Source organism: Pipistrellus kuhlii, unplaced genomic scaffold, assembly GCF_014108245.1.
Source record: "Pipistrellus kuhlii isolate mPipKuh1 unplaced genomic scaffold, mPipKuh1.p scaffold_m20_p_24, whole genome shotgun sequence".
NCBI classification, from domain to species: domain Eukaryota; kingdom Metazoa; phylum Chordata; class Mammalia; order Chiroptera; family Vespertilionidae; genus Pipistrellus; species Pipistrellus kuhlii.
This window is the reverse complement of record NW_023425523.1, coordinates 3,409,533-3,426,436: the sequence shown is the minus strand read 5'-3', so window position 1 is coordinate 3,426,436 and position 16,904 is coordinate 3,409,533. Positions and strand designations below refer to the sequence as shown.

Sequence of the window (16,904 nt, the reverse complement as noted above, 5' to 3'; positions counted from 1 at the left end):
AGGATATAAAAAAAAAAAACACAGATCTGATGGGTTTTGAATTATTATACAGCTGTGGACCTTTTTTCTTTGTCATATTTGTGTTGCATTCACTTCATGCAGACACTAAGCTAAATGGGTTGGTACATATTAGCAAAACGTTCCAGATACGAACATTTGTGCACGTGAGTGGTTTACAAACGTAGAGATAACAAGCCAGGTGACTCAGCTGCAGCCTCCCCCTCGCCATTCTTCTCTCAGGATGCTGGCGCCTTTTTCCAAAGGGCCGCTGGAGGGATTTCTGAGGTCTCTGGTCTTGGCCGCCCCTAACTGTGGTGATACTGTTCTCGGAGCTGCGTTGGAAAATGAGAGAGGATGGTAGTGATTAATAATTAACCGTTCTGCAGTTTGTATCAGGAACTTGGCCCTGCGCTCTACTTTTATTAACGCAATCTCCGCAGTAACGCTGTGAGTTAGAGATCATCCTCCCCTTTCAGGTAAGAAAGGTGATAATCCGAAAACTCGCCCAGTTACACAACCAGGAAGACGCAGGCCTGGCACCTATCTGATTGCAATGCCACGTGCTCTTCCCAACATTCCATCTCTATGAAGTTTAGCTTTATGAGGTTTATTGTTGCTTTCTAGTTCTCACTTTTAAAATAACTGCTGTGAGCCCTGGCCGGTGTGGCTCAATTGGTTGGGCCCCATCCCCTGTACCAAAAGGTTCCCGGTTCGATTTCTGGTCAGGGAATATGCCTGGGTTGAGGACTTGATTCTCGAGAGGGGGCGTACAGGAGGCAGCCCATCCATGTTACACTCTCACATTCATCTCTCTTTCTCCCTCTCCCTTCCTTTTTCTCTCAAAATCAGTAAACTAGTCTTTAAAAATTAACTGCTTTGAGATCTCTCTCTAGCACTGATGTGAGAATTACTCGTTGCTAAAACTCCCTTGTTAGAAAGTTAGCCCTTCAAAGGGGAAGTTACAATGCACATATGTTACCGTATGGCGAAAAGGTTTGTACAGCTTGTCTCAAAACATAATCTGACAGCAAGTGAAGTAGGACTTTTCTCCCTGTTTTCCTCCACCTGAGGCATAGCTCTGGAGGAAATCAATGAGTCCTTTGTGTGCCGCCCAAAATGTAATGTTCTCCTAAGAGCTGGGAATGACTGGAGGGTGTGGGAACCAGTCCTGCCATGAATCATTCTACAGAAACCTATAGGAAAGTAGTCTTTGCTCTACTTTGGAAGTTATAAAATGTATTTTGCCATAACTGCTGGTCAAAAGACCCTGAAACAGCCATCCCTTTTCTATGTGTGGTTTGTGGAGAAATGAATCTTGTGGAAAAGATAGAATTTGTGCCATGAGATTTCACATTTAACATATTTCAAAAGATACAATTCCTTATAGAAATGGGAGCTTAAGTGAAATACATTCAGTAGTCTGACCAATTAAGATGTTTAAAACAGCCCTAACTGGTTTGGCTCAGTGGATAGTGCGTCGGCCTACAGACTGAACAATCCCAGGTTTGATTCTGGTCAAGGGCATGTACGTTGGTTTTGGGCACATCCCTAGTAGGAGGTGTGCAGGAGGCGGCTGATCGATGTTTCTAACTCTCTGTCCCTCTCCCTTCCTCTCTGTAAAAAAAAACAATAAAATACATTTTTTTAAAAGATGTTTAAAACAGTATATTTTTAAGAAGTCATTTAAAATTATTTTTTGCATATTGGTTGCATTTAAGTTTTATTTTGCTATATGAAATATAAATATTGTGATATTCTCTCCGAAAGTAGACAATTTAAAAGAAAAATCTCTCAGCAAACATTATCTTTGCTCAAATTTCATTTCAACCAGTTTCTGAGGGATGCCAGCATGTTTTATATGCGAGTTTTGAATCTGGTTATCTAAAGGTGGGAAATCTTTTTATGGTATAACAATTTTTGGTGAAATACTATTGATTGTAACACAATTTTACCTGAATTTCTAGTGAACAAAATTAGTGACTAACTAATTCAGAGACCCTCTAGGATGCTTGCAAATATGCCTAGAGGAAAAATGATAAAATGTATTTTTTGTGAGTAATGATGAAATCAATAAAGTGAGTTTTATTTTCTGAAAGCGTTTTATACTGTAATAGTTATACTGCTTGTCTGTCTCAATTTATTTTTCTTTGATCATATCAAGTTAACTCTGTCTTCAGAGATTGTCTGATTGTGTCTCTGTTTTAGGCCTTCAGGATGAATCTGGAAAAACTCAGCAAGCCTGAACTCCTAACGCTGTTCAGTATTCTTGAAGGAGAGCTAGAAGCCAGGGACCTCGTTATAGAAGCTTTAAAGGTACGTTAACAAGATGTCATCATATGTTTTTTGGAAGTTGTTTCATTGGTTGTAATTTATGTACCAGGATATTTCAATAGCCTGTTTAAGTCAGAGGCCTAGGCATACTCACTGGCACTCTGAGTGGCAGCCACCTGTGTGGTGTGTTTTAGGGACACCGGTGAAGCCTTCTGTCCCCAAAATAGTTCCTTTGATCTCTCTACCTGATGTCTGGACCTTGAACTTCATTGTTTAACTCAGTAGTTTTAGCTGTGTTTGAATGCCGTCCCCTTGATAACCTGCTGAGACCTGCTTCCTTTAAAAAATGTACATAAAGCCATGGCCGAGAGGCGCTCTGGTTCTCTCTCTCTCTCTCTCTCTCTCTCAAGTCAATTTTAAAAACATACCCTTGGCCTTGGGTGAGGTTTTATTTTTTTTTTTAAGTATATGCATCCCCCCAAAAAAATGTATATACACCATACACCACAGTTCAGGATGTAGTATCTGAGATCCATGGATTCTCTAGACCGCAGAATAAAAATTCCTACTTTTGTTTCAGTATTTGATATCCATTCAAATGAAAAAGGGGAGGGATGTTAACTGTACTTTCTACCCAATTTTGTTGTAAACCTAAAACTGCTCTAAAATATATAGTCTAAGTGTTCGCTTCGGCAGCACATATACTAAAATTGGAACGATAAAATATATAGTCTAATTTTTTAATAATTATTTTTACTGATTTCAGAGAGCAGGGAGAGGGAAAGAGAGACAGAAACATCAGTGATGAGAGAGAATCATTGATCAGTTCCCTCCTGCATGCCCCCCACTGGGATCGAGCTTGCAACCTGGCGTGTGCCCTTGACCAGAGTCGAACCCGGGACCCTTCAGTCCACAGGCTGATGCTCTCTCCACTGACCAAAACTTGCTAGGGCTATAGTCTAATTTTTTTTTTTTTTTTAAATAGGAGGGAATAATTCCTTTTAAGTGTCATAAATTTTTACACCCTACTAAGGATATTTTCCAATCTGTCTTATTAAAAAATATATATTTTTATTGATTTCAGAGAGGAAGGGAGAAAGGGAGAGAGAGAGAGAGAGAGAGAGAGAGAGAGAGAGAGGGAGAGAGAGGAAGAAGAAGAAGAAGAAGAAGAAGAAGAAGAAGAAGAAGAAGAAGAGGAGGAAGAAGAAGAAGAGGAAGAAGAAGAAGAAGAAGAAGGGAGAGGGAGAGAGAGGAGAGGGAGAGAGAGAGAGAGAGAGAGATCATTGATGAGAATCATCAATTGGCTGCCTCCTGCACACCTCACACTGGGGACCAGGCCTGCAGTGTGGGCCTGTGCCCTGACTAGGAATCAGTGCTGACCACTGAGCCACACGGGGCAGGCCCCAATCTGGCTTGAGATGGTTTGAGGAGGGGGAGACCAGAAGGACGTCCGGTCTAATTAGCATATTACGGTTTTATTATGATAGATATTATGTCAATATATCAGAGTTCATGTGAAACGCCGTTGTTGAAGATTTCCTTAGAGCGAAAAGGTCATTTTCTCTCTGCCTTCCTAGGGGGCCCCTGAAGTCAGCCCCTCTTCAGGCTCAGACAGAGGCTGCCTCTTCTGTCCCTGAGCTTTCTGTCCTTCCGCCCGCCCGCACTGACACAGCAATGTGTTCCTTCCCTCAGTCTGCGTAGTCTTTTCTGGTACTACTCTGAAATTATAATTATGACAGAAATGAAATCTAAACCCGTTACTTCTACATGCTGTCAGGTTTTGAGTGGCATTAATTTATGTGATTTAAGGCAGACTGGAAAAGACTGACATTTCTCTCTGATTAAATACGCTTCGGGGCAGTTTTTCACCAGAAACTGTTGCTTGTGTGTCTTCCCGGAGCTTTGAAATGTGCAATAGTCACGTCGGTGCTTTCGTTTCTCCAGCGCACGAGGCACTTCACCTAGGTGTTGGGGGGGAGGGGGAGCCTGCCTTCTTCCCTCCCTCCTGCCTCCGCTTGCATGACTTGCCTGTGATTCCTAAATAAAAATCATGTTTATGCCTCTGACACATGCCAGTCGTATATGTTCAAGTGTGATGCCAGAGCATAAATGTGTGACCTCAGTCCAGTCATTCCGTCTGGAGTGAAGCTTCCTTGTCTGCACTAAGAGGTCATGGTTCGATTCCCGACTGGGCACAGGTTCCCATCCCCAGTGGGGGGCATGCAGGAGGAAGCCCGTGGATGTGCCTCCATCTCTCTCTCTCTCTCTCTCTCTCTCTCTCTCTCTCTCTCTCTCTCTCTCTTCTTTCTCTCTCTCTCTCTCTCTCTGTTTTCCCCTCTTCCTCCTCTCTAAAACCAATAAAAACATATTAAAAATAAAATAAATGATTAATAACTAATATTGATATGTAACCCTATAATTTCCATGCCATTACAAACTCCAACAGGGTAGGGTTCATTTCTCGTTTTCTCTTTAGTTATAGTCTGTCAGCGTATATCACATTCCCATGTCCAAGAACCAGCCAGTCTTTGCTAATCTTTGGACCGGATGTCTCTGGATGCCCTCAGCAGTGCCCAACTTTCTAATGACGCCCCTGCCAGCATGTACCACATATGTCATCATTCACTCCGGGCGGTGACTCATTTCTGTCACGTTCACAGACCTCCTCTGACACTGCTGGTGATGTCTTCCCTTCCCTGAGCACTGTATCCTATCCCCTTCCACCCCGTCCACGGACACCAGCAGCCCCCCTCCCCTTGCTCACCCCGTGTCTGTCTGGTCAGTGAGGAGAGAAGGAAGAGGACGGGGGAAGTCTGAGCTGGTTCCTAGTCCTCACTCCCAATGCCCGTCGTTTCTCCCCCCTCCTTCCCCTGGCTCTCTGAGGCCAGCAGAGTGCCCCTCACTCCTCGGCCGAGCCTGGAAGATGGTGACCCCTTTAGATCTCAGACAGCGTTTCCAGGCGCAGCGGCCGTATAAATAGCGGTCAGAGCTTATTAACGGGCTCTCCGGAGGGTCTGCTGCTGTCTATGCTGGGGCTCCAGGAAGCAGCTGCCCACAAACGTCCCAGCTGACCCCACAGAAACTCGTGGGCCTCAGCCCCCTCATAACTGGGGCAGGGGTTTGGGGGTGACTGCCTCGAATGGAAAAAAAAATCAAAGGACGGCCTTTTTTTCTCTTTGCTTTTCAGCCTTAGAAACCATACAAACCCAAGGAGCTTTCCATGTCCGCTTTGCTAATCTTTATGTCCTCAGCACCCAGCACAGCGCCTAGGACATAGCAGCTCAATAAAAGCCTGTTGAGCAGAGGGACTGGTTGTGCCGCTGGGGCATGCTGCTTTAAAAGACCGCCATAATATTTCTGAGTGAATGTTGTGAATTACTGAATCGAACAGCCCGTTCTTATGTGTGCGTTAACGTGCTCGCCGCCTTCTGGTTTCAATGTTAACAGATGCGTAGGTGGTGGGTGCACATGTTTCCCTCAACTATGTTTTTTCTGCAGGGATCCAATTTTAGTTGGTTTAGGCAGCTTCTGCCTAAGCTGCCTAAAGCTTGAGAAGCTAGAGCTATAATTAAGGGAGCATTTTGCTCTGAAATACCAGGCAGAGTCCAGCACAAGTGTATCTATCCGGTCAGCGCGCCCGGCTCGGGGTGATAAAGCTCGCTTCTGGGGCTTCAGCTGTACGAGTTTAGCTTCCCCGGGAGCCATGCCTCTCGAACAGGCTATTGTTAGAGGAAGCGATTGAGTCCTTTGGGAAAAAGCAGCTGCCGTCACAGATGAGGTTACACTGGAACCTCCTTTTATTTGTGGGACAGTGTTTGTCTTGTTTTGTTTGTTTCTTTGTTTTGATTCTGTGACACATCAGGATTTACTGCACTATTCCAGTAGCTCTTGCTTACCAGCAAACACTTGTTAAACTTCTTGACTAATACGGCAGCTTACTCATTTTATTTCTTTTAATATATTCTCACCCAACGATATATCTTTTTGTGGGGCTTTTTTGCTTTTTAACTGATTGAGAGAGAGAGAAACATCTATCGGTTACCTCCCGTATACCCCCAAGGATCAAACCTGCAACCTGTGTATGTACCCTGACTAGGAATCAACGACCTTTCGGTGTATGGGACGACACTCCAACCAACGGAGCCACCTGGCCAGGGCTGGTATTCTTTCCAAACTCAGGCGTAGTGAGTTGAAAAGATCTTGGTCTGTGTTCTAAATAGCTATTACGGTTTTTCCTTTTTGTTTAAGTAAAATAGCTTATCTTTTTTTTCTTTTTCTTTTTACCTTCAAAATAGATTTTTTTTTTTCCTGGACATAAAAGCTAATGTCTAACCTTGCATCTCTGAACAAAACCTTATGGTTCACTGTAGCTGCTAAATATATAGTAGGTCACATTGACAAGGGTTAGGTTTATACAGGAATATGTTATCAAGTTCCCAGAGTGTGTAAGAAGATCCTACCTATAGAGTTGTAATTATTTTTAAATTTTTTTAAATACACACACGCACGCGCGCACACACACTATTGATTTCAGAGAGGAGGGGAGAGGGAGAAAGGATAGAAGCATAATGATATAATTGTTGATCAGCTGCCTTCTACACACCCCCTACTGAGGATGGAGCCCACAACCTGGGCATGTGCCCTTAACTGGAATCAAACCAGGGACCCTTCAGTCCACAGACTGATGTTCTATCCATTGAGACAAACCAGCTAGGGCTAGAGTTGCAATTATAAGAGCTTTACTCATTTTCCAAATTTCCTGCAAAGCGCCAGGTTGCAACCATACCCTTCTAGAGCCCCATAGTTATGTTCCCTTTTCTCCCCTAAATACAAAAGCCTCTTCATTCTTCTGTTGCAGCCAAGACGTGTTTGGCATGGAACCAGGGAGGCCAATAGAAAATAATGTAATATTCAGCCTCTTCTGTGTTTGAAGTCTAATTGTTATACAGAGCCCATTTATACTGTATTTGGACCTAATTGGACTTTATATAAAGTGATTTTCTGTTTCAGAAGGGATTACATCACAGGAAAACATTCTTTATGAAAGTCTTTCCATCTGACCACTCTCTCTTCATGAATGAATACTCTAGAAATCCCCTCCAGAGTGAGAGCAAATCACCCTGCTGGTGAACTGTGTGTCCCAGGGCTCACTCATTCATTCCGGGCAAATCGAGGAGATGGCTTCCGAGCTGGTCTGGCTCCTCCAGAAGACGGGGGACCATTTAAAAACTTAGAAAGTAGATCTGACCGCTTATAAAAGTTAAATCAAATAGTTCGTTTATGACTCCTCCACGTTGGGCATATCTGCACATCTTAGATCAGATGCAAAGCCACACGGAGCTCTAACTCAGTAGAATCTCCCCCATATTTACTAGTACCCTGTTATGTTAAAGCATTATTTAAAGTGCTTACACAGTAATGAAAGTTAAAGTATTACAACTTCCATGTAGAATTAACTTGAGGAGTCTTGAATTCCTTTCCCCTGATGTCTCCCTCATAAAACAGGTATAACTTTTAAAGTGTGGGGTAGAGTTTTGCTGTTCTTGGCGCATGGCCACTGCAGAATTCCCCAAGCAAGGAGATTTATAGACAGAAACATGGTAGACAGGACAAAGTTAGAAATATATTTAGTTAAACTCTGGTGTTTTAGAGTTTTTTAAGCAGCCAGGGGTGAAATATTAAAAACCCAAATGTTATATGTAGGTCTGTGTTGGAACAACAAATGATTTGCAGTCATGTCCTGTTTTATTGTGCTTCGCTTCAGTATTGTGCTTTGCGGATAATGCGTTTTTTACAAATTGAGGGTTTGGGACAACCCAGCCACAAAAGATTACGGCTCACTGAAGGCTGAGATGATGGTTAGCATTATTAGCAATAAAAGTATTTTTAATTAAGGTATGTATGTGGGTTTTTGGTGTTTTTTTTTTAGATATAATGCTATTGCATACTTAGAAGACTATAATGCAGTGTAAAGAAAACTTTTTTAAAAAATTTAAATATGGTTTTATTAATTTTAGATAGAGAGGAAGGTTGGTGGGGGGAGAGAGAGGGAGGGAGGGAGGGAGGGAGGGAGAAACTTGGATCGGCTGCCTCCTGGGAATTGAGCCTGCGGCCCGGGCACATGGAATCAAACCAGCGACCTCTTGGTGCGTGGGACAATGCTCAGCCCACTGAGCTACGCTAGCCAGGCTAAACGTAACTTGGATATGCATTGGGAAACCAAAACATCCATGTGACTCACTTTATTGCAGTGGCCTGGAACTGAACCTGCAATATTTCTGAGGTATGCCTGTACTTTTGCTGAAAATATTCTTAAAATAATAAAAGTGGAACATGCTAATTAGACTGGACGTCCTTCTTCCCAGACAAAGCATCAGTGGGCGGGGACCATGGCAGGCAGGGGCTGGGGCCAAGGCTCCTGCACAAATTTTGTGCATCGGGCCTCTAGTAATCATTATAACGTAGCAAAGATATAGAACAAAACAAAAAAGTATTAGGTGAAGTCTGTAGCTCAGTACCACAAACACAAGTTCCCTGTAAGCAGAGCAGACATCTGCTTTTGGTCATGGTTTTGTGCCTATTATGGAAGCAGATTATTATAAAGGCTGGGCTGAGATGAGGAAGGTAAAATTGAATTTAGCAAGCAGCATACACTGTCCTATATTAGTAAGCCTGTCAAGAGAGTTTGCATTAAAGAAGAAATCAGAACATACTGTGAATGGACTCACAGTGGATGCATTCTTCAGCTCTGATAAGCCTGGATCTAATATTATTCTTTGGCCAAAATGATCTCATTTTGATAGTTGATTTTTCAGAAGAGCCTGTAGGATTGGGGTAGGTAATTTAGACCTTTGATAAATTCACATGAACGTAAAAGCTGAAACTGAGAGAAGTCCAGTTTCTGCTTGGATAAAAGAATTGGAAAATTAGAAAGCAAACTATTTTATTTAGGAAGTTGAATTATAAGATTTTAGATTTATATTCATAACTTTTCCAATGAAATATGGTTTGAAGGGAATTAATCAGTGGCCTTTTGGGCCATATTTTAATGTGTTTTTATAGTTGAAATGGCCGGGGAGGGTTTTGTTTTGTTTTGTTTTGTTTTTAATCCTGCTTATAAAAATAATCACAATGTACTCTCCAAAGCAATACCATTCATTTAAGTGTAGCTGTTGGGAGCATGAGCTTTCAAATCAGGCAGACAGACTAGGTTTGAGCTCTGCCAGTTAGTCCTTGTGTGTGAGCTTGGACCTGTTCCTTACCCTGTAAGCAGTCTCTGTATGTTTGTGTGGTCGGTGTGAGGAGTAAATGAGAGCAAATGCCAATGAAGGTGCTCGGAGCTCATTCACTGCTAGTTATTATTAGAACATAGGTACATTCCATGAAGTATACTGTATTCCTGTAGACTGTGACATGCTGTCCTTCGTAAGAAAGACGAAGCTTTCAATCTTAGTTCATTGACGGGGCTTGCGAGTTAGCTTGTTTTTCTTATGGGAGTTGATGGCTTTGAGTTGATCCGTCCCCACCCCCACAGCCAAAAGCATGTCTTTGGAGACAGCTGGCAGGGTTAAGGGTGCACTCTGGGGCATGAAGCAGATGTTACATTATATTCCCGTTTCTCTCTTCATAATGAAAACAGGAAATACAGGGACAGTGTGGACGCTTTTTAGGATGGGTTTTTCCCATTGATTTCTTTTATTTGTTTTTTAAACCAGCTTTATTGAGGTATAACTGATATACAGTAAGCTGCATATATTTAATGTGTACAAGTTGATGTTTTATGTATATATTCCCCATGAATCTGTTACTAGAATCATGATGAACAAATCATCTCTGAGCATAATTATCTTGACATCCATCCTTGTTATTGTATTAATACAGTAGTTCATTCCTTTCATGGCTGAGTAGTAGTCCAGTATATGGATGGACCACGGTGTGTTTTATCTGTTCATCTGTGGATGAACGTTTTTATTGCTTCAGTTTGAGACTCTTAAAAATACAGCTGCTGTGGACATACATACACACACCAGGCTTTGTATGGGCATGTGCTTTCATTTCTTTTGGATAAAGACCTAGGAGTGGATTGGCTGTACTGTGTGGTAGGTGCATGTTTAACTTTTTAAGAAACTGCCAAACTGTTTTCCAAAGTGGTTATACCCTTTCACATTCCCACTAGCATGTGTAAGAGTTCCAGTTGCTCCACATCTTCACCAGTCTTTTCATTTCAGCATCTCTAACCTATACCATAAAAGCCTGAGCGATTATTAGTGGAACGACCAGAACGACCAGTCGCTATGATGCACACTGACCACTAGGGAGAAGACGCTCAACGCAGGAGCTGCCCCCGGTGGTCAGTGCTCCCACAGGGGGAGCGCCGCTCAGCCAGAAGCCGGGCTCACGGCTGGCGAGCACAGCAGAGGTGGCAGCGCTGAGGAGCAGCGAGCAGGGGGGTGGTAAGGAGCAAGTGGTCCCAGGCTGGAGACAGATGTCCACTTTCCAGCTGAGGGACCCACCCCCGCCCAGTGCAGGAATTTCGTGCACCGGGCCTCTAGACTGAATAAAAGCCGAAACAACCATTCCCCTGGTAGCTATGATGCACACTGACTGCCAGGGGCAGGTGCTCCAAGTGGTAGCTCAGCTTGCTGCTGGGTCCAGCCGATCGGGACCGGGTGAGAGGGGCCAGACGTGCCCTGGAGCCCTCCTGCAGACCCTCCCCGGCCCCATCTGTGCACTGGTGTGAGGGACTCCACCAGTGCACAAACCCATGCACCAGGCCTCTAGTAGGCATATAATATTTCATTGCAGTTTTAATTTGCAGTTCCCTACTAATTACGTTGAGCATCTTTTCATATACTTCTTTGCCATCTGTGTTGTCCTTTTTGCTGAAGTCTTTGTTCAAATCTTTTGCCCATTTTTTAAACTGAATCACTTGTTTTCTCATTAACTTTTGAGCATTTCTTCTGCCTGATTACACGTTCTTTATTAGCTATATGCCTTTCCTCCCAGTCTGTGGCTTGCCTTTCATTCCCAAATGTATCTTTTTGAAAAGCATAAGGTTTTCGCTTTAATGAAGTCCAATTAATTCTTTTATGGATTTTGCTTTTAGTATCACGTATAAGAAATCTGTACCTAAACCAAGGTCAGGAAGATTTTCTCCTATTTTCTGTAATTTTATAGCTTTTACGTTTATACTTCAGTTTATGATCAACTTCCATGAATTTTGTTACATGGTACATGTGGATTAAAATCCTCTTTTTATTTTTATTTTTCTGCATATGGATATCCGATGGTTCTAGTCTTCCTCTGTGGAACGGCCTTGGCACCGTTGGCACAATCAGTGTCTCGTGTTTGTGGGTTTATTTTTGGAATCTGTTCTGTTCCATTGATCTACTAGTATTTATCTATCTTGATGCCAGTAATTGTCCTAATTACTGTGGCCTTATAGTAAGGCTTAATCAAGTAGTGTTAAGCCTCCAACTTTTTTTTTTTTTAATATATTTTATTGATTTTTTACAGAGAGAAAAGGAGAGAGAGAGAGAGCTAGAAACGTCGATGAGAGAGAAACATCAACCAGCTGCCTCTTGCTCACCCCCGACCAGGGATGTGCCTGCAACCAATGTACATGCCCTTGACCGGAATCGAACCTGGGACCTTTCAGTCCGCAGACCGACGCTCTATCCACTGAGCCAAACTGGTTTCGGCAGCCTCCAACTTTTGTTGTTTTAAGTTTATCCATTTGAGAGAAACATTGATTTGTTGTTCTGCTTATTTATGCATCGATTGGTTGGTTCTTGTGTGTGCCCCGATTGGGGATCAGGACAACCTGGCCAGGGCAAGTTGTGTTGTTTTTAAAGTTGTTTTGGTTGTTCGTGGTCCTTGGTGTTTCCATAATTTTAGAATCAGCTTGCCAATTGCATGTTGTCTCCATTTCTCTTTTTTCCTTTTTTTATGGGGCAACTAGAAATAACCTCTGATTAATCCCACATCACAAGGCGAACACATGCAAGCGAGACACAATAGGAGGAAGTCAAAGGAACAGGAATAAGCTGTTTCCCTTTTCTATTTGTTTTAGTTTCAGGCTGAATGGATGCAGTGAAGTCCCCCACTGCTGCCATTTTCGAGAACATTCCCCGCTGGTCTGGAGCTGAGTGGTGTGTGCTCTCAGCGGGTGGCACTTTACAGGCAGGATGCCTCCTTTCTTTCCTCAAAGGCATGGCCATTACCTGAGAAATTTGCTTATTCTTCTGGCACTTGAACCTCTGTCACCATTTGTACTGTGAAAGGTGATATGATAAAACAGTGGATAGCAAGTAACTGACATCAGACAATTATTGATTTCAGAGAGAGAAAGAAACATCAGGGATGAGAAAGAATCATTGATCAGCTGCCTCCTGCGCGCACACGCGCGCGCGCACACACACACACACACACACACACACACACACACACACACCGGGGATCAAGTTAGAAACCCAGGCATATGCCCTGACCAGGAATCAAACCATGACCTTCTGATTCATGGGTCAATGCTCAACCACTGAGCCACACCAGCTGGCCCATGCGGGTCCTCTTTATTCATTCTATCCCGTCTCCACGTAGCCCTGCACCCTCCTCTCCCCCACTAACCTATTACCCCTGCTTACTTAATCAACTTCTAAATGGAACACTTCTCCTCAGCCAAGCTGGGCGCCCTCTTCCCAGGATCGTACATTGGAGCAGCTGGTTTCCTGCCATGTTCCGTTGTCATATCAGGCTGTTTGTAATGCAAGAATCTTGCTTGAAAGACGTTTGAGAGTTCAGACACATCCCACAATCACACATCTCCCACAGAATCCTCTGGAAGAGGAAGATGCCCTTTCCCATCTTATTCAGTGAGCTCTTCTGCAATATTTTAATCGTGGAGTTAGCTTCTGCAGTCACCACGCAGGAGGCGGAAGAGCCTGCACACATCCTTAGCAAAGGAGGTTGTTCAAGGTCACGGTTGCTTCAGGCACCACACACAGCTGGTCTGCAGGCCGGGCCTCTGTATAGACTCAGAGCCGCTTGGGGGTTGTGTGCCCGCTCAGCCTCATGGTGTTTCCTGTTATTCACTAATCGCTGAGAGTCCCATTTATCTGCCAGGCCCCGCCCACTTCCAGGGCTGGCCTTTTCCTTCCTTTTCCTTGGAAGTGTAAGGCCTGAGCCTTAGAAAGTTCTGACCAAACAAACTGTACACGGTGTTCCTTTAAACATTAACGATATTGTTTAGAAAACATTTAACGAGCAAAGGCAACTTGTTTATCTCTGCTGGTAGGTCTTAAACTTGTCTGGCAAATGGTCAGTTCCTTAAAAGCAGAGGGTGGAATCTTACTTCAGTCAGATCCGTGTCCCCGGGTCATCGCCTGCATCTTTTAGCACATTCGGTCCCCAGCAGAGTCAGTGCGCAGTGAAAGCATCCAGAGCATGTGCCTGGGGAGCGCCCGCGGTCCCGAAAATCCTCCCAAGCTCAGCAGTGCGTATCTAACCGAACAGCACAGAGGGTTCTGTCTGTTTGCTGTGCTTTGTATATTTGATATTAGGCTGAACTTCTGGTTGGTAGACCTTTATCACATTAGTTTAAAATAAAATAATTATACTGATTCCTTGTTACTTTTCGTTTTTACACATCTATTATAGCTTAAACTGTTGAAACTCATAGATTCAGGAGTCAGACTTGTGAATTCTTCTCGCTGTTCTAGAGTTTTTCAAACTTATTTGACAGGGACACCGTGAAAAATACACTTTATATCCTAACTCCAGGGACGGGTGCACGCATGCACACACACACACGGGCTCGCGCGCGCGCACACACACACACACACACACACACACACAGCTGTATTTTGTGCCAAAAGAAGTCCTTCCTGAACGGCTTTTTTCAGTGTCCTGCGATGTTTTCTATTTCACTTTTAACCTACTGATTGAGACAAACTAAATTGAAGTTCATTCCTACAGAGTCCTGGGGAGTACTTATCTATGTATTACTCATTTAGCTAACATATTCAGTACTTACTATACTATCATACCATCACTGTTCTCCACTTAACCAGCTGGCTTTGTAACCTTGGGAAAGCCACAGTTAATGTTCAGTTTCTCCTGTGACACACAGACAGAGTGATGCCGCCTCCCGGGCACACCGTAGGTTAGGCGAGAGCAGGTGCGGAAAAACGGGGTGCTCGGCTGGACAGGCAATACGCACTCCACTGTCAGTGCCTCCTGTGCTGTTTCTGCTGTTCTTATCATGAGTAACATAACTTTGGTTTGAACTCCCCCTGTTTTGGAATATATATATATGTATATATAAAGCTTATATTATATATAACTTAAATTTCCCATTAGTGCTCACTACATTTTTTTAAAAATATATTTTATTGATTTTTTATAGGGAGGAAGAGATAGGGATAGAGAGCTAGAAACGTCGATGAGAGAGAAACATCAACCAGCTGCCTCCTGCACACCCCCTACTGGGGATGTGCCCGCAACCAAGGTACATGCCCTTGACCGGAATCGAACCCGGGTCCTTTCAGTCCGCAGACCAACGCTCTACCACTGAGCCAAACCGGTTTCGGCAGTGCTCACTACATTTTTAAAATATTTTTTAACTAGAGATATACAATAATTTAGATACAGCCTAAATTATATCTCTAGTTTAAAAATATAAAAAATATATAGTAGCCGAAACTGGTTTGGCTCAGTGGATAGAGCATCGGCCTGCAGACTGAAAGGTCCCAGGTTCGAGTCCGGTCAAGGGCATGTACCTTGGTTGCCGGCACATCCCCAGTAGGGGGTGTGCAGGAGGCAGCTGATAGATGTTTCTCTCTCATCGATGTTTCTAACTCTCTATCCCTCTTCCTTCCTCTCTGTAAAAAAACAATAAAATATATTTTTTTAAATATATATATATATATATATATATATATATATATATATATTAATATATATATTAATGCAGCAGTCACCAACTGGTGATCCAGGGACCACTGAAAGATTGGCGGCCGCTGGTATAATGTACAGATCTTAAGTGGTCAGTTTAGTAAACTTTGACAAATGCATACGCCATTTCACCTCCTCCCCTGTGAAGACAGGAACATGCTCATCATACCAAAAAAGTAATCTGTGCCCCTTCCTAGTCAATCGTCCCCTCTCCCCAGAGACAAACTGTTCTGATTTTCTCGCCATTGATTAGTTTTGCCTGTTAGGACACAATCACACAGAATGTATTCTTTTATATCTGGCTTTTTGGTTTTGTCTTGTTCAGTATACTAATTTTAAGGTTCATCATTATTGTTTTCCAGTTCATCAGTAATTCATCCCTTTTCATTGCTGAGTAGTATTCTATTGTATGAATGCATCCATTTGTTCTATTGATTGATACTTCATTGATTCCACTGGAGCTGGTATGAGGAAAGCTGCTGTGGATAATTGTGTAAAAGTCTTGGTGTGGATATATGTTTTCATTTCTTTGGGATACATACTTAGAGGTGGGATTTCAGAGAGGCATTTTTCTAACTTGATGAGAAACTTCCAGATTAATTTCCAACGTAGTTACACTTTGGAAATGGGCCACCAGCCCCAGTATACCTTCTAATGACATATCGCTGGCCACCAGCTTGACTACAGCCTCCTGAGGCCCAGCCAGAACCGCCAGCCCAGTCCCTCCCGGGTTCCTGACCTTCACAAGCTATGACATGAAAGCGATGTTTACTGTTTAAGCTGCTGAGCTTTGGGGTAATTATGCAGGAATAGATGACCATTACACTCCTCCACTAAGGCTCTTCTTTCATTCTTCCTACCTTAACATCCATTTTTTATCATTGTCCTTATTAGCTGTGCTATTACCAGTAAACCTGTCATCCATACAGTCCGCCCGGTTGAGGTATTAAATTGATTGAAAAATACTATGTTCTGTCTCCCATTTTCCCATCCAGTGTTCGGTATCATAAATATAGACCTCCAGTTCACTGTTCCCGTATGAGAATGTGTTTAAATGAACTGTTTTGTGACAAGGAGCCTTTTTAAAATTATCCCGCAGATTCTTTTCATTTATGTGCAAAGCCACCAATTTGGTACAACTTGTAATTACTATGCGAGTGATTATGAAATTACTGGGAAACGTCAGAGAAAACAGACAGCTTAACCACTGTCCTCAGAAGTCTGAGGCTCACCAAACCAGCTCCCTCCTTCACTCGGAGCTCGGTGGTGCTTATTAATTATACAGGATAATAACAGTGCGGCTTTTAGAAAGTCATATTTCTAAGGATTAGTTAACTACATACTCAAACCTGAGAGACGGCTTCTCAGCAGATCTAACGTCAAGGTCATGAGCTGTCCCCCCAGCTCCTGCTCTCGTCCCTCTTCTCCACAGGGTTCTGACAAGGAAAGGTCACAAAACATGCAGGTTAACAGGGTTTCTTTGGGGGAGGGAGTTGCGCTGTGAAACCACTGTGGGTACCAGGATCATTCCTCTGACCTCTCATCCTCCAAGCTCACCACCCCAGGAACAGAGCGGGATGGAGGCCGCAGCCGAACAGAGACAAGAAGACGGGGTGGGCCTTGGCAGCAGGTTAGAAGGGGTTTGTCTGCTCCCCTGGTCGTAAGTGCCTCTGCCCTCTCCA

General features: G+C 43.3%; 2 protein-coding genes across 3 annotated transcripts in view; one reads left to right on the top strand and one right to left on the bottom strand.

Moving 5' to 3' along the window:
- The window catches only part of ST7L (suppression of tumorigenicity 7 like), a 125,044-nt gene that overhangs the window by 5,686 nt on the left and 102,454 nt on the right, over nucleotides 1–16,904 (bottom strand). The window contains exon 16 of the mRNA XM_036453229.2: nucleotides 16,566–16,658. Coding sequence (XP_036309122.1) covers nucleotides 16,566–16,658 — 93 coding nt within the window. The remainder of the gene's footprint in view (nucleotides 1–16,565; nucleotides 16,659–16,904) is intronic.
- CTTNBP2NL (CTTNBP2 N-terminal like) overlaps nucleotides 1–16,904 on the top strand; it is a 37,886-nt gene that overhangs the window by 12,746 nt on the left and 8,236 nt on the right. The window contains exon 3 of one of the 2 annotated variants that reach the window (XM_045586876.1): nucleotides 2,208–2,313. The exons of the other annotated variant lie outside the window; for it this stretch is intronic. Within the exon in view, the coding sequence (XP_045442832.1) occupies nucleotides 2,215–2,313 (99 nt within the window). The 5' untranslated portion in view covers nucleotides 2,208–2,214. The remainder of the gene's footprint in view (nucleotides 1–2,207; nucleotides 2,314–16,904) is intronic. 2 annotated transcript variants of the gene reach the window in all.